This window comes from Trachypithecus francoisi, unplaced genomic scaffold (genome assembly GCF_009764315.1).
Source record: "Trachypithecus francoisi isolate TF-2019V2 unplaced genomic scaffold, Tfra_2.0 Lachesis_group2, whole genome shotgun sequence".
NCBI lineage: Eukaryota > Metazoa > Chordata > Mammalia > Primates > Cercopithecidae > Trachypithecus > Trachypithecus francoisi.
The window spans coordinates 119,000,733-119,018,281 of record NW_022681465.1 but is presented as its reverse complement, the minus strand read 5'-3'; the positions used below and the strand labels follow the sequence as shown (position 1 = coordinate 119,018,281).

Sequence of the window (17,549 nt, the reverse complement as noted above, 5' to 3'; positions counted from 1 at the left end):
TCCACTAAGCTGGGAGCCCCTGAGGGCCTGGACCTGGCTGTTCTCCCAGGGCCTGCAACCTGTCAGTGTATGATGAATGAATGAATGACCTGAGGGTTTGGAGCTCTGCTTCCAGTCCAGGAACAATCTCTATGGCCTTGGTCAGTTACATCCCCTTTCTTGGCCTCAGTTTCTCCATCTGAGCTGATCTTCGAGGCCCTGGTGTTCTGAGCCAGCAAGGTCCAGGGCTCTGGAAGATGGAGGGAGCCTGAGACAGGTGCTGGGATTCTGAGAGGACTTGGCCAGCTTGGCCGGGGGGAAGGCGTCCTGAGGTTCTTGGCTGTGGAGCATAGGAAACAGGGCAGCTGGCAGGTGGGCACCAGGCGCACAGGTGGAGCGAGGAGGGAGGGTGTGGGCTTGGCTGAAGAGGTGTTTGCTGAAGCTTCGGGTCTTCATAGCGACTTAGTTTTCCTTCTTCAGAAAATGAAGCACTCCAGCAACTCCTCTGGGTGTGAGAGCCTCCTGTGAGGGTTGAGGCCCACTGGGGGAGGGGGACGGGTTCCCAAGGCAGGAGGAGGAGGGGCTGAGGAGCAGGGGTACCCAGGTATTGGGCATATTGGACCTTGCCTGGCTGTGCCCTGTGGGGTTCCATCTCGACGGCTAGGCAGCCCCACTCATGTCACTTTGCCCTGTGTTTTCTGCAGATCATGATTGAGTTTTGTCCAGGGGGAGCCGTGGACGCCATCATGCTGGGTGAGTCTTACTTGATTCGTTGCATTGCCGGGACCAGACCACACGTTTGGAGTCCTAAGCCTGACTGCTGGACGGCTCTGTCTAGGGAACTGGGACCTCCATTCTCCCACTCTGTCAGTTCCCATGGCCTCTTTGAGCACTTCTCTGCTTTGTCTGCTTTTAGGAGCAGGGTTTAGGTTCTTTTTTTTCTTTCTTTCCTTTTTTGAGACAGAGTCTTGCTCTGTTGCCCAAGCTGGAGTGCAGTGGTGCGATCTCAGCTCACTCACTGCAACCCCTGCCTCCTGGGTTCAAATGACTCTACTGCCTCAGCCTCCCAAGGAGCCTGGGATTACAGGTGTGTGCCACCACACATGGCTTGTTTTTGTATTTTTAGTAGAGACGGGGGTTTGGGTTCTTGAAGAGAATGCAGGACATTCGCTGGAAGTCCATCACTCCCCATTCCAGAAGCCGTGTGTCCTTGAACTGGCCACTCTCCCTCTTGAGGCCTCTTGACCTAAGATGGGTGTGATGCCTTCTTTGCTGGACCCCACAGCACTCTCAGGAGGTGAAACTGAGATACCCAAGAAAGGTTGTTAAAAGTGGGGATACCCACATTCATTAAATGCTCTGTGGGGACAGTGTCAGGTCTCAATGTCCTGGGCAAGCTTGAGCAGTAACAACGCCGATGACCACAGTGAAATGTTAGTAGTGGCCATTCCTTTGTGAATAGTCACTATATGCCAGAGAGTGTGGTAGCCACGTTCCCATATGTGGTCCTCCTCTAATCCTCAGGAATAAAATCAGGAAGAGCATTTTATTTATTTATTTATTTATATTTATTTTGAGATGGAGTCTCGCTCTCTTGCCCAGGCTGGAGTGCAGTGGCATGATCTCAGCTCACTGTAATCTCCACCTCCCAGGTTCAGGTGATTCTCCTGCCCCCGTCTCTCAAGTAGCTGCGACTACGTGGCTACCACCACGTCCAGCTAATTTTTGTATGTTAGTAGTGATGGGGTTTCACCATGTTGGCCAGACTGGTCTCAAACTCCTGACCTCGGGTGATCCACCCACCTCGGCCTCCCAAAGTGCTGGAATGACAGGTAAGTATCACTTTTATTTTTGATTGGGTTGACACTTGAAAGGTTAAGGGACTCACCCAGATCACACAGGAGAGCTGTGAACCCAGGTCTGGCTGACCCACTCCTAACCATGGCCCGTCCCACAGCATCCCCGGCTCATGCCACCCTGCATGGAGTGCAGAGAGGCTGAGGAGAGGCCTGGAAGTTTGAGTGACATGTCAAGGATTCTGGGATGGCCCAGAAGAGGAGAGGTGCTCAGTATAATGTCATACCATTCAAGGTATTTTCCCTGAGTTTACATCAGGAGGGAGCCAATCGTAATCCTGACACAGTGTTCAGTGCCATAAACCTGAATGTTGAAATCCCAAAAGAGCAAAATGCCCAAAGTCTCAAATCCTGTCAAGTACAATCCTGAAAGATCAAAATCCCAAAAATACAATTTTAAAAACCTTTTTAAAAAATTATTGGTATTTATATTTTAAAGGGGAATTTGAGAAACATAAAAACATGAAGGTGCTTCACAGGCCACTGTACACTGTCAAATAGTAATAATGTACATATTTTGCACGCGTAAACAGCTATACCAAGGATGGTTGCACAGGTGTAACAATTATGAACAGACTGGCCGGGCGCAGTGGCTCACGCCTGTAGTCCCAGCACTTTGGGAGGCCGAGGTGGGCAGATCACCTGAGGCCACGAGTTTGAGACCAGCCTGGCCAACATGGCAAAACCCCATCTCTACTAAATATATGAAAATTAGATGGGCGTGGTGGCAGGCGCCTGTAATCTCAGCTACTTGGGAGGCTGAGGCAAGAGAATCACTTGAACCCAGAAGGTAAAGGTTGCAGTGAGCCGAGATGATGCCACTGCACTCCAGCCTGGGTGACAGAGTGAGACTCCATCTCAAAAAAAAGAAAAAAAATGATGAGCAGATGACCCGCACCCATAAAGAAATAGGTCAAAAAGGAAAATGTATAAATGCATATCACCAGGATTGGTGATTGTGTACACACAGCTTTATAGCTGTTGTGTGAAATACTGTAATGAACAACCGAAGCCTGTTGATGAGATCAACCAAAACCCTCAGCGGGTCACTAGGGCATATGCAGATGCCGAAAGAGCCGGAATCTGGAGAAAGTTTATCTTTCACAAATGCAGATGCACTCAAAGGACATCCCTATATTCACTGAGGAACTTTCAACCTTTTTACATACATGCACAATGCTTACACACCAGCAATGCCGAGATAATACACTTTCAGGGAGTCAAATTTGCAACAAACGCATAAAAGGAATTAGAACTCTCTCAAAGTCTCTACACCATTTATACCTGCAGCATTGAAAATGATGTGAAGATGAAATACATAGCGTAGTGAATTGCAAAAAGTAATGCTGACTATTTAAAACAGTGGGGAAATATATATATATTTATTTATATATGCTGAAGACCATTGAGTTTTTTCAAATTTAACATAGGACCAAGTGTATTGCAGGGAGAGATTATGGGCAGTTGCGCAGAGACCGTTCATAAGAGTTGGCCTAACAGGATACAACTATCCTGTGATTGAGATTTTTAGGATTTTAGACTTTAGGGATTTTGATCTTTGGGATTTCAACATTTGGAATTATGGTATTTGAGATTATGTATACTTTTAGGATTATGATCCAAACCCATGTCAGGAATGTGTGAAATTTACAGTAGTCCATCCCCACCCCGGGCTGTAGAAATGTAGGACCCACAGGGGCTGGGCGTGGTGCCTCACGCCTGTAATCCCAGCACTTTGGAAGGCCGAGGTGGGTGGATCACGAGGTCAGGAGATCAAGACCATCCTGGCTAACACAGTGAAACCTTGCCTCTACTAAAAAGACAAAAAAATAGCCGGGAGTGGTGGTGGGCACCTGTAGTCCCAGCTACTCAGGAGGCTGAGGCAGGAGAATGGCGTGAACCCGGGAGGCGGTGCTTGCAGTGAGCAGAGATTGCGCCACTGCACTCCAGCCTGGGCGACAGAGCGAGACTCCATCTCAAAAAAAAAAAAAAAAGGAAATGTAGGGCCCACAGCCTTCGTTACAGAGCCACTTACTGCCCCACTGAGTTCCCAGGTAGACGACAGTATGGGGAAGGATACATGGCACATGTTACATGGCTCTTGGGTGTGCCTTCTCTCAGTAGGCAGGCACTGCCTTTGAAGGTTATCATTTGGGAGATAGAATCTAACAGTATAAAAGTGATAATCTGGTATGAATTGAGACTTTAGGTTATAAGGAGCCAAAATACTCAAACTTTTTTAGGTGGGGGAAAGGTGGGGGATATGGGAGGTGGAATTTATTTGCACAAATAACTGAAGACTTCAAGGATGGCTAGCTTCAGGCACAGCTTGTTCCAGGAGTTTTAAAGAGTTATGATAAGGGGTGGAGTGTGGTGGCTCACGCCTGTAATCCTAGCACTTTGGGAGGCCGAGGCAGGTGGATCACTTTGAGCTCAGGAGTTTGAGACCAGCCTGGGCAACAGGGCAAAACCCTGTCTCTACAAAAAATACAAAAATGAGCTGGGCATTAGTGGTTGCGCCTGTAATCCCAGCTACTTGGGAGGCTGAGGCTGGAGGATTACTTGAGCCCAGGAAGCAGAGGTTGCAGTGAACTAAGATCATGCCAGTGCACTCCAGCCCAGGTGACAGAGTGAGACCCTGCCTCAAAAAAAAAAAATAGTTCTGATATGGACTTGATTTCTTTATCCAACTCTTGGCCCCCTATCCTCTGTGTTAGCCCCATTCTCATGCTGGTTTTCTGCCCTTGATGACAAGATGGCATGGGAGCTCCAGCCATCACATCTGAATTCCAAGCAGCAGAATGGAAGACAAGAGGGTAGAATAACCACCCATCCCTACGCCACACTGAAGACTCTTTTAAAGAGACTTCAGAAAAGCTCCACATGGCACCTTGATTTATGTCTCATTGGCTGTAGCATATCACACACAGCTGGAATGGAGGCTGGGGAATGTGGTTTTTTTTAGCTGGGTAGCCATATGTTCTGATACCAAAAAAAGAAGGGGGAAATGGAAGCCAGCTAGCACCCTCTGTGTCCCCTGGTATGCAGCTTAACTGAATGAGCTTAGCTGGAGGGGAGTATCAGAGATGGAAAAGGCATTGAAGTATACTGTGTCCTCGACCTCATTCACAGCTGGGGCGTGACCTAGACTACAGCTCAGCCAGCAGATAAACCCTGCTCTGGCTCCCGCTCCAGTTCTCCTTGTGGCCCTGACTGTTCCAGCCTTAGGCAGCTTTCTCCCTGTTGGTGGCAGCAGTTAAAGGAACATTTTGCATATCGTGATGTATGAAGAGAAGCTGAAATGGGAACAGCCGACAGGTTCAGAGCCAGGTCCTCATTGCAGCTCTGTGTTTAGGGTTGACTTCCCTGCAGATGCCTGCCCTGCTTAGAGGGGCTTTCTGCCCCTCCATCCATCTCCCCTTTGCCCCGCATGGCTGGTTGCATTACTGGCCTGAGCTTGGGGCCCTGGGGTCCGTTCCCTGACGTCCATTCCAGGTTCCTCTTTTTGGAGGCTTTGGGGCACAGGACTGGCCCTTTTGTGAGATGGAGAGAATACCCACGTGGTATGTCACCGTGGGGCCATTCTGTGTAACACCCAGGGCCTGTTCTGATTGGAATGGATATGGTTGGCCATGCCTTGCTGGCTACTAAACATCTTGGGTCTCCACCCTCTTATCGTGGAAAGGATGAGAGGCTAGGATTAGATGTGGTGTCAAAGGGGACTTTGCCGTGTTGTAGTTTCTTTAATAAGGAGAAGGTATTCATGCGTTGCTGTGTAATTAAAAACTGTTTCTAAAAATGTATTGGACTCAAAGGGCTGCATATTGTATGATTCCAATTATATGACACTTTAGAAAAAGGCAAGGCCGGCCGGGCGCGGTGGCTCAAGCCTGTAATCCCAGCACTTTGGGAGGCCGAGACGGGCGAATCACGAGGTCAGGAGTTCGAGACCATCCTGGCTAACACAGTGAAACCCCGTCTCTACTAAAAAAATACAAAAAGCTAGCCGGGCGAGGTGGCTGGCGCCTGTAGTCCCAGCTACTCGGGAGGCTGAGGCAGGAGAATGGCGTAAACCCGGGAGGCGGAGCTTGCAGTGAGCTGAGATCCGGCCACTGCACTCCAGGCCGGGCGACAGAGCGAGACTCCGTCTCAAAAAAAAAAAAAAAAAAAAAAAAAAAAAGAAAAAGGCAAGGCCATAGGCATAGAAAACAAATTAGTGATTACATAGGGACTGGAAAAGGGAAGAGTTTACTACAAAGGTCATAGGGGAACCTTGGAGGATGATGGATGGATTTTGTATCTAAATTGTGATGGGGGTTCCATGACTGAATATGTTTGTCAAAATTTATAAAACTGTATACCTTTAAAAAAGTGAATTTTTTTCCATATGTAAATTATCCCTCAATAATCCTGACTTTAAAAAGTGTATCAGGCCGGGCATGGTGGGTCACGCCTGTAATGCCAGCACTTTGGGAGGCTGCAGCGGGTGGATCATGAGGTCAGGAGTTCAAGACCAGCCTGGCCAAGACAGTGAAAGCCCATCTGTACTAAAAATACAAAAATTAGCTGGGCACGGCGGCAGATTCCTGTAATCCCAGCTACTCGGAGGCTGAGGCAGGAGAATGGCGTAAACCCGGGAGGCGGAGCTTGCAGTGAGCTGAGATCCGGCCACTGCACTCCAGGCCGGGCGACAGAGCGAGACTCCGTCTCAAAAAAAAAAAAAAAAAAAAAAAAAGAAAAAGGCAAGGCCATAGGCATAGAAAACAAATTAGTGATTACATAGGGACTGGAAAAGGGAAGAGTTTACTACAAAGGTCATAGGGGAACCTTGGAGGATGATGGATGGATTTTGTATCTAAATTGTGATGGGGGTTCCATGACTGAATATGTTTGTCAAAATTTATAAAACTGTATACCTTTAAAAAAGTGAATTTTTTTCCATATGTAATTATCCCTCAATAATCCTGACTTTAAAAAGTGTATCAGGCCGGGCATGGTGGGTCACGCCTGTAATGCCAGCACTTTGGGAGGCTGCAGCGGGTGGATCATGAGGTCAGGAGTTCAAGACCAGCCTGGCCAAGACAGTGAAAGCCCATCTGTACTAAAAATACAAAAATTAGCTGGGCACGGCGGCAGATTCCTGTAATCCCAGCTACTCGGGAGACTGAGGCAGGAGAATCATTTGAACCCAGGTGGCAGAGGTTGCAGTGAGCCAAGATCACGCCACTGAATTCCAGCCTGGGTGACAGAGACTCCGTCTCAAAAAAAAAAAAAAAGAAAAAAAAAAAAAGAAATGCATTAACTAGGCATAGTGGCACATGCCTGTAATCCCAACACTTTGGGAAACCAAGGTAGGAGATTGCTTGTGGCTAGAAGTTCAAGACTACCAGCTTGGACAACGTAGTGAGACTCTGTCTCCGCAAAACAAAAAATTATTTATTTATTTATTTTGAGACAGAGTTTTGCTCTTGTTGCCCAGGCAACAATTGTGCAATGGTACAATCTCGGCTCACTGCAGCTTCTGCCTCCTGGGTTCAATCAGTTCTTCTGCCTCAGCCTCCCAAGTAGCTGGGATTACAGGCACGCGCCACCACGCCTGGCTAATTTTGTATTTTTAGTGGAGACGGGGTTTCTCCATGTCGGTCAGGCTGGTCTTGAACTCCCAACCTCAGGTGATCCGCCTGCCTCGGTCTCCCAAAGTGCTGGGATTACAGGCGTGAGCCACCACGCCCAGCCAAAAAATTTTTTTTATAAACTAGCTGAGCGCGGTGGCACACACCTGTGGTTCCAGCTACTCAGGAGGCTGAGGTCAGAAGACTGCTTGAGCCTGGGAGGTCAAGGCTGCAGTGGACCATGATCCACTGCACTCCAGCCTGGGCAACAGAGTGGGACCCTGTCTCAAACAAACAAAACAAAATTAGGCTGGGCACAGTGGCTCATGCCTGTAATCCCAGCACTTTGGGAGGCCGAGGTGAATGGATCACCCCGAGGTCAGGAGTTCAAAATCAGCCTGGCCAACATGGTAAAACCTTGTCTCTACCAATAATACAATTAGCCTGGCGTAGTGGCACATGCCTGTCATCCCAGCTACTAGGGAGGCTGAGGCAGGAGAATCGCTTGAACCCAGAAGGTGGAGGTTGTAGTGAGCCAAGATCATGCTACTGCACTCCAGCCTAGGCAACACAGCAAGACTCAAGAAAGAAAGAAAGAGAGAGAGAGAGAAAGAAAGAGAGAGGGAGAGAGGGAGGGAAGGAGGGAGGGAGAAAGAGAGAGAAGGAAGGGAAGGAGGGAGGGAGGAAGGAAGGAAGGAAACCCAACAATAATAAAACAAAATTAAAGAGTGTATCCTACCCACCTCACTGGGTTACTATGAGGATTAAATGACAATATGCACCGTGTCCTTATCCTCATGCCTGGCACATTATAAGGGCTCAAAAAATGATGGTGATTAGATCATAATTATCTTCATCATCACCATCAGTATTTTTATCATTCCTATTTCATTTATATCAGTAAATTAGACATAAGCAAGACACATTTTGCCATTAAAAAAATTGCGGCAGATATTCCAGTCCTGGACTCATCTTAGAACCAACATAGCAAGAATCCCCTTTTATTGCCTATTTTCCACACTAAGAACTGGACATGGCTGATGGCTGGAGCCCTGCCTATGTCGATTATAATCATCCCATTTCACAGACCAGGAAGTGAAGGGCCAGAGAGCTTGGGTGACTTGCCAGTAACCACACAGCTAGTGAGAGGCATCACCTGGGTACAGCCTCAGTCTGTGTGGTTCTGAAGCCCATGCAGGCTCTGATCCTGGCCCCTGGCTGGAGACACAGAGGTTCAGGATGAGGCCACAGGGACAGGGGGCAGGCAGCTTGCAGACTCCAGAGAGAAGGGTCCCTGGTCCAGGAGCCCTGGTCTGGGGCTTGGCTTCCCAGAGCAGGGCAGTTGGTACTTGCATTCCTGGCTGGCATGTCTATTATACCACTCCTGAGAGCCTGGCTGGGAGAACTGAGCCTTGTGGATTCCTGGCCAGGCACCACTGGGCAAGCTGGACACAGCAGTGCTGTTGTGGGCAGAGGGAGGACTCAGAGCAGTGCCCTTGGGTGACCAGGCTTAGAAGCCGACAGCCTGGGAACCTGGCAGGCCAAGGGAGGTAGCTCCCCTGCTCACAGCGGTCTTGGGTAGTAACAGTGACTCAATCAGGACAGTCCCGTGGGATGCGGAGCACAAGGCTGTCACCCTGGAATCTTCTCACTCCACCTCCCCAATCCATCCATTGAGCAACTGTCTTTCTCTCTGCCTTGGCTGCTATCTGGACCACTGTGATGACCTTCAGCTGAGCCCCTGCCCCTGCTGCCCAGCAAGCTCTTTGCTGTGCTAGAGGGAATTATTTGTTTATTTATTTTATTTTATTTTATTTTATTTATAACATAATAAATGTTACAAGCATAGCTGGATCTCGCTATGTTGCCCAGGCTGGCCTTGAACTCCTGGCCTCAAGTGATTCTCCCACCTTTGCCTCCTAAGTAGCTGGCCCTACGGCATTGAGCCCCTGCTTTCAGCCATGGGAATTTTTTTAAATGCAAAGACCAGACTGTGTCTGCCCCACTCAGAACCTCTCATGAACTGCCCACTGTATTTCAAATAAAATGCACCCTCCACAGCGTGGCCCAGAGGTCCTGCAGAGTCAAGGTCTGCTGACCTCTGACCTGTGACCTCAAGTCACTTTCCCTTCATCTGCCCCCTCCCACCACACAAGTCTGTTCCCGTTTCCAGGAATATTCTTCCTGCTTCCCACCTTCCTGCTCCCTGCCTGCTCAGACCCACTCAACCTATGAACCTCAGGGAGGAAGGACCCTGGCATTGAGCTGTCTGCTGCGTGTGCATGTGGACACTTGTGTCTCCCTGCTGATTAGCACATAAAAGACTCTTGGCTACCAGCCCTCTGGCCTCTCTGGCCCTTCCCTTTCTGCATCCCCTGGTGCCACCACCAACAGCCAGTGGAAAGTTTAATAGGCAAAAAAGAGACCGAGTCTCGCTCTGCCACCCAGGCTGGAGTGCAGTGGTGTGATCTTGGCTCACTGCAACCTCCGCCTCCTGGGTTCAAGCGATTCTCCTGCCTCAGCCTCCTGAGTAGCTGGGATTACAGGCACCCACCACCACGCCCAGCTAATTTTTGTATTTTTAGTAGAGACAGGGTTTCATCATGTTGGCCAGAATGGTCTTGAACTCCTGACCTCATGATCTACCTGCCTCTGCCTCCCAAAGTGCTGGGATTACAGGCATGAGCCACTGCGCCCGGCCCCAGTGGACATTTTGTAAACACCAGCTCATGTCAGCCATTACCTCTGCTGGCTCCTTGACCTAGAGTGCCCTTGCTCCACCTATTCTGTTCCTTTAAGACACAACCTAAATGTCATTTCTTCTGGGCAGCCTCCCAGTTCCCTCAGCTATAAGGGATTCCTGCGCATTCTGACCTCCCACATGCCTGCACCTCACTCTGTTCCAAGTGTCGCTCACTGTTTCCATGTCCCCTCTGCCTTCCTGCTCCAAGCACAGAGCCAGACGCGTGGTAAGTGCCCTCCCAGTGTCTGCAGACACAACAGATCTCTATGTCTCAGTTGGGCTTATGTTTACAAACCTGAACTCTAAAGCCAGATCCTGGTTTGAATCTCAGATCTGTGACTTCCCACCTGCATGACCTTGAGCAAGTGGCTTAACCTTTCCAAGCCTCAATTTCTTCTTCTGTAAAATGGGGACAATAATTGTGCCTGCTTCATAGGACTGTTATGAAGACAAAATGGGTCAGTGTGCATGACCTGCTTAGAAATGAATCCAGTACACGGTGAGCACTCCTTAATATTGGTGGCTTTTTTTTTTTTGAGATAGAGTCTCACTGAGTCGCACAGGCTGGAGTGCAGTAGTGCGATCTCAGCTCACTGCAACCTCTGCTGCCCAGATTTAAGCAATTTTCCTGCCTCAGCCTTGTGAGTAGCTGGGATTACAGGTGCCTGCCACCACCCTTGGCTAATTTTTGTATTTTTAGTAGAGACGGGATTTCAACATCTTGGCCAGGCTGGCCTTGAACTCCTGACCTCGTAATCCACCTGCCTCGGCCTCCCAAAGTGCTGGGATTACAGGTGTGAGCCACCGCGCCTGGCCTAATATTGGTGGCTTTTATATTTCTCCCTGGCGTGGGCCTGACATTTCAGCTGCCTGTGGCAAGTGCTTCCTGAATTGACAGCCGTTCTCCTCCATTTCCAGAGCTGGACAGAGGCCTCACAGAGCCCCAGATACAGGTTGTTTGCCGCCAGATGCTAGAAGCCCTCAACTTCCTGCACAGCAAGAGGATCATCCACCGAGATCTGAAAGCTGGCAACGTGCTGATGACCCTTGAGGGAGACATCAGGCTGGGTAAGGGACTCAGGGTGGGAAAGGTGGAGCCACAGGGTGCCTGCCTAGGGGTGTCGGCCTGGCCTCTGCAGGCCAGTGGGAGTGTGGACCTCGTGGGGGTGTGAGGTCCTCACGCCTACGCCCTCTTGGCATGTCAGCAGTTCTCCCCTTCCTACTCTTCATTCTTTTTTAAAAAGTTATTTTATTTTATTTTATTTTTTTGAGACAGTCTTGGTGTCACCCAGGCTGGTGTGCAGTGGTGCATTCTTGGCTCACTGCAACCTCCACCTCCCAGGTTCAAGTGATTCTTGTGTTTCAGCTTCCCAAGTAGCTGGGATCACAGGCGCCTGCTGCCATGCCTGGCTGCTTTTTACACTTTTAGTAGAGATGAGGTTTCACCATGTTGGCCAAGCTGGTCTCAAACTCCTGATCTCAAGTGATATGCCCGCCTTGGCCTCCCAAAATGCTGAGATTACAGGTGTGCACCACTGTGCCTGGCCAGCTTCTTTCTAATCAAGAGAATTCAAGTGAGAGTGATGGATGGAGGGATGACCCAGCTCCATCCCCAGGTGGAAAACAGTAGGACATTAAGCACATATATCAAAACGTTCTTTTTTTTTTTTTTTTTTGGACAGAGTCTCACTCTGTTGCCCAGGCTGGAGTGCAGTGGCGAAATCTCGGCTCACTGCAGCCTCCACCTCCTGGGTTCAAGTGATTCTCCTGCCTCAGCCTCCTGAGTAGCTGGGATTACAGGCGCCCGCCACCATGGCTGGCTAATTTTTGTATTTTTAGTAGAGACCAGGTTTCACCATGTTGGCCAGGCTGGTCTTGAGCTCCTGACCACAAGTGAACCACCCACCTCAGCCTCCCAAGGTGCTGGGATTACAGGTGTGAACCACCACTCCCGGCTCAAAACCTTCTTCTTTAAATGTCTCTTTGTATTTTTAATGTTTTTATTTTTTTAACCAAAGTGACATATACGTGTGTCATCTCCTCATGTGTCTCCTTTTGCCATCCACCTGCAGAGACAAGCGCTTTGAGCTCTTCTCCTGTGTACTTCTGCATCACCAAATTATATGGCTGCAATGCATTTTTGAAAGTAATGATTTTTGGCTGCGCGCAATGGCTCACGCCTGTAATCCCAGCACTTTGGAAGGCCGAGGTGGGTGGATCGCCTGAGGTCAGGAGTTTGAGACCAGCCTGGCCAATGTCTTGAAACCCCAATCTCTACTAAAAATATAAAAATTAGCCGGGCATGGTGGCACACGCCTATAGTCCCAGCTACTCGGGAGGCTGAGGCAGGAGAATCGCTTAAACCCAGGAGGTGGAAGTTGCAGTGAGTTGAGATTGCACCACTGCACTCCAGTCTGGGCAACAGAGTAAGACTCTGTTTCACGAGAAAAAAAAACAAAAAACCACATAGTTGGTACTCAATAAACACTCACTTCCAGCATTACCATCACTTTAGCCTATGGTTAGTTACTTCAGCATCCCCAACTCCCAACCCCCCCGCCCCGGCCCTGCCCAATGTGCTGGAGACCCTGGCAGGTGGACCAGTCAGGAAGCCAAATGCCCATCTCTCACTACTGCCTTCACCCAGCCTAGCATTGCTATTTCCTGCTACCAGCAGCCTGGGGGCCTGGTTCTTTCACTAGAGCTACCATGCACTGAGCCAGCATCTGATATGTGTTAACTCATTCCATTCTCAAAGGCCACGGATAACATCTTGCAGGACGGATTTGGGACCTAGCAAGACTGACTTATCCAGGGTCACTCTGCTGATAAGAGGAACAACTGGGGTTCAAACCAAGGCAGCTGGCTCCAGAGCCTGTGCGCTTAACCACTACCCTCTTTCGCCTCTCTTAGTGGCAAATGATAAAAACCCACTTCCTAAGAGTTAAGGCAGACAGGAAAATGTGTACATCATGGAGCCAAATTGGAGAAGAAATACAGCTGGGTGGGCTTTAAAGTTAATTGGAACCTGGAACATAAACGCTGCCAGGACCGTCTCCCTGGCCCTTGGCTTTCTGTGCATGTAGGTTAGGCTCCCAGACCAACCCTCTCCACCAAGCTCAGGATACCATCTAGTTTCACCTTTCCCAGCATCACCACCTGCTGCATGAGCCTGAACTCACCATTGGAGGCTTTGGCATCAATAATCCTGGGGGAGGGCTCTGATTGGCCCCCCCTTGGCCCAGATAGTAATCCTTGGACCAAGCAGTGAGGCCCAGGAAGGAGGGTGTCTCCCACAGGCCCGGCTTATCTTCAGTCTCTGGCATGGAGGGTGGGATCACGTGACAACGCGGAAGTAGCCCTTGCCCCCACAGTGAGGCAGTGTGGTGGGTGGGGAGATGGTTTTTCAGAGGAAGGGAGGGTTTGGACTGGCCAGAAAAACAAATTGCTGTCCACCTACTCTGCCCAGCCTATGACAATCACAGAGGCCCAGCAGAGGGAAAGTAAGTGAGGCAGAAGCTTGAGGGATGGGAAGCAAGAACAAAGGGCTGTGTTGGTGATGAGTGTGGGGAGAGTGTCAGGAAGACAGTGCAGTGTGATGCGGGGAGGAGAGTCAGTGAAGGCCAAAGGTGGGGGGTCAGACTGGAAGACGAAGCCCTCATCAAATGGGCACGTGTCTCTAGGTTCCTAAAAAAACAAAAGAAAATAAAAATAACCTTACTGTAAGCACACCATGGGTTCACCTTGCTCACTGCCTTGACAGAGCTGATTTATCAAGACAGGGGAATTGCAATGGAGAAAGAATAATTTATGCAGAGCCGCTGTGCAGGAGACTGGAGTTTTATTATTACCCAAATCAGCCTCCCCAAGCATTCTGGGATCAGAGTTTTTAAAGATAATTTGGTGGGCAGGGGCTTGGGAAGTGGGGGGTGCTGATTGGTCAGGTTGGAGATGGAATTGTAGGGGGTCAATGTGAGTTTTTCTGGCTGTTTTCTATTCCTGGGTGTGATGGAAGAACTGGTGGCGCTGGATTACCGCCTGGGTGGTGTCAACTCATCCATCGAATGTAGGGTCTACAAAATAACTCAAGGCTGATCTGAGGTTTGACAATAGTGATGTTATCCCCGGAGCAATTTGGGGAGTTCAGACTGTTGAAGCCAGAGGCTGCGTGACCCCTAAACTGTAATTTCTAATCTTGTAGCTAATTTGCTAGTCCTGCAAAGGCAGACTGGTCCTCTTCTTCAAGAAGAGGGTCTTTTCGGGAAAGGGCTGTTATCACTTTTGTTTCAGAGTCAAACCGTGAACTGATTTTTTTCCCACAGTTTGCCCTACACCCAGGAATGAACACGGACAGCTTCAAGGTTAGAAGCAAGATGGAGTCGGTTAGGTCTGATTTCTTTCACTGTCATCATTTCCTCAGTTATAATTTTGCAAAGACAGTTTCATGACCATGATAGAGCAGTTCTTCCCGTCTCACATTTGGCTAAATAATATGATCCCTATTTAATAGGTGAGGAAACTGATGCTCAGAGGCATTTAGCAATTGATCTACAATCAAGCTAGAATCTTCTCACTTCCCTGTCCGCACTGTTTCCCTGACACTTCCGGGAGGGCAGGTCATCCCTCTCATGAGAAGAAGCCACTTTCTTAATGAGCTCAGGTGTGCACTGGCTGCCGCGAGCTGGAGATCCCAGGGCTGAGGGTAGAAGCATTTGCTCTCTTCTGTCCCCATCTCAGTTTCAGCAGGTCCCAGCACCTCTCTGCCCTTTGCTTTCCTGCTTGTACCATGGGGGAACCTGGCTAGTGTTTGTCCACAGGAGCACTGTTGGGATTTTGGACTGGATGGTTTTCACTGTTTTCTGAATGACAAGGTTCCTCCTACCTTGGATTCATCCTTTTGGTAACCCACAGTCAAGGGGACAGACAGATGAGAGACTCCCTTGTAAGTGTGCATACATGCTAAGTTCACTGTTTTTGTGCATGTTATAATGTATTTTACACTGTTTATATAATTTTTTCATTATAAAGGTAATTATGGTATTGATACCTGTATAGAAAGATGTATACAAAGATAGACATTGCAACAGTATTTGTAAGAGCAAGAAATCAGAAGTGATCCAAGTGTATGTACTTCAGTAGAGGATTAAATAGGTTATGGTGCTATCAAACAGTGGAATCTTTTTCACCTATTGAAATTAAGTTGCAGAAAATGTGTAATCTCTTACAAAGATGTGTAATACATACTTTGAAGGGGAAAAGTGACTGCAAAATAGCATGTTTAATCTGATTACATTTTTAAAAGTAGCAAATACATAAAAATTAAGTATATGTAATTTTTGTCTGTTTCTACTTATATGTAATTTTTAGGTAGGGCATGTTGGCTCACACCTGTAACCCCAGCACTTTGGGAGGCGAAGGTGACGGGATTGCTAGACCAGGCATTCGAGACCAGCCTGGGCAACATCGTGAGACCCTGTCACTATAAAAATTTGTTTTAATTAAAAAAATATATATATAATTGTAATACAAATAAATCTGGAGCTATACACAGCAAACCCCTAAATGTTTAGCTGTATTATAGTTTTTTTTTTTTTTTTTTGGAGATGGAGTCTTGCTTTGTCGCCCAGGCTGGAGTGCAGTGGCGTGATCTCGGCTCACTGCAAGCTCTGCCTCCCGGGTTCACGCCATTCTCCTGCCTCAGCCTCTGAGTAGCTGGGACTACAGGCACCCGCCACCTCGCCCGGCTAATTTTTTGTATTTTTAGTAGAGACGGGGTTTCACCGTGTTAGCCAGGACGGTCTAGATCTCCTGACCTCGTGATCCGCCGCCTTGGCCTCCCAAAGTGCTGGGATTACAGGCTTGAGCCACTGTGCCCAGCCAGTATTATAGTTTTTAATGTGAAAAATAATGAGTTTCTAATAAGCAACATAACTTTGGTAATCAGAAAACACACACACACACACGAGAGTAGCTAGAGTCCTGTACACAATTTGGAGTAAGACCCACAAAAAGGAGAATTAAAGTCCCTCCTAATCCTGCCAGAATAAACCACCACTCGCCGTGGGCTTCCCTCCAAGTCTTTTTTTTGTCTGCAGAAAAGTCAGATCAGATAGTGGGAAAGAGCACAGCTGGGTAGCCTTCTGCACGTTACTTAGTCTCTCTTAACTTAAGCTTCCTTATCTGTAAAATGGGAGTCATAATTTCCCCTGCCTTAAGGGTCATAGATATAAATGATGTGTAGGAAGAGATATGCACATAATATGCATAAGTTTCTTTGCACAGTGAGTGCTATGCATGTGGTAAGTTCTCAGTAAATACTAGTTTTTCCTTTCCTTTTTTGAGATGGAATTTCGCTCTTGTTGCCCAGGCTGGAGTGCAGTGGCACACTCTCGGCTCACCGCAACCTCTGCCTCCCGGGTTCAAGCGATTCTCCTCATTAGCCTCCTGAGCAGCTGGGATTACAGGCATGTGCCACCACGCCCGGCTAATTTTGTATTTTTAGTAGAGAGGGGGTTTTTCCATGTTGGTTTTTGTCTGGAACTCCTGACCTCAGGTGATCTGCCTGCCTCAGCCTCCCAAAGTGCTGGGATTACAGGCATGAGCCACCGTGTCTGGTGACAATATTAGTTTTTATAAGATAAACTAGGTTCATTATATATATATACAGTTTCCTAGTCTGGTTTTTAACATTGAATATCAGCGTATTCCTCCATATCCTTAAAGATTCCTCAGAAACATGATTATTTTCGTGTTTTTCTTGTACCTATCACAGGCACAAACTGTAATTTACCTTTCAGAGCCCTGAGGAAAGCCCTGAATTGGATACTTAGGTTTCTCATGAGGTTTATCATCTTCTTTACTAAATCATGCAGTGATGATTGTGCTTGTTCATGGATCTTTGAGTCTCTTTCTGTAACATACGTTGAGGAGGAATTCTCAGAAGCAGAGTGCTGGGTGTGTGCAGTGGGTCGGGGTTTTGTTCGTCCCGCATCCGGCATGCCCTCCGTGCCGGTCGTACCAGTTGACACACCCCCCAGTGGACTGTGCAGTTCTCTTTTCACCACATCCTGTGGCCCTACTGGGTTTTACTTAATAGAGAAAAAACAAAAAACCCACAAAACCAAAAAACTTCGCTACATATGCATTTCAGTTTTTTTTTTTTTTTTTTTTTTTGAGACGGAGTCTTGCTCTGTCGCCCGGGCTGGAGTGCGGTGGCCGGATCTCAGCTCACTGCAAGCTCCACCTCCTGGGTTTACACCATTCTCCTGCCTCAGCCTCCCAAGTAGCTGGGACTACAGGCGCCAGCCACCTCGCCCAGCTAGTTTTTTGTATTTTTAGTAGAGACGGGGGTTTCACCGT

General features: G+C 48.3%; 1 protein-coding gene across 1 annotated transcript in view; it reads left to right on the top strand.

The window, feature by feature from the left end:
- Nucleotides 1–17,549, top strand: part of STK10 (serine/threonine kinase 10) — a 156,691-nt gene that overhangs the window by 67,614 nt on the left and 71,528 nt on the right. Inside the window, exons 3-4 of the mRNA XM_033180296.1 lie at nt 684–732; nt 11,109–11,258. Of these exons, the coding sequence (XP_033036187.1) occupies nt 684–732; nt 11,109–11,258 (199 nt within the window). The remainder of the gene's footprint in view (nt 1–683; nt 733–11,108; nt 11,259–17,549) is intronic.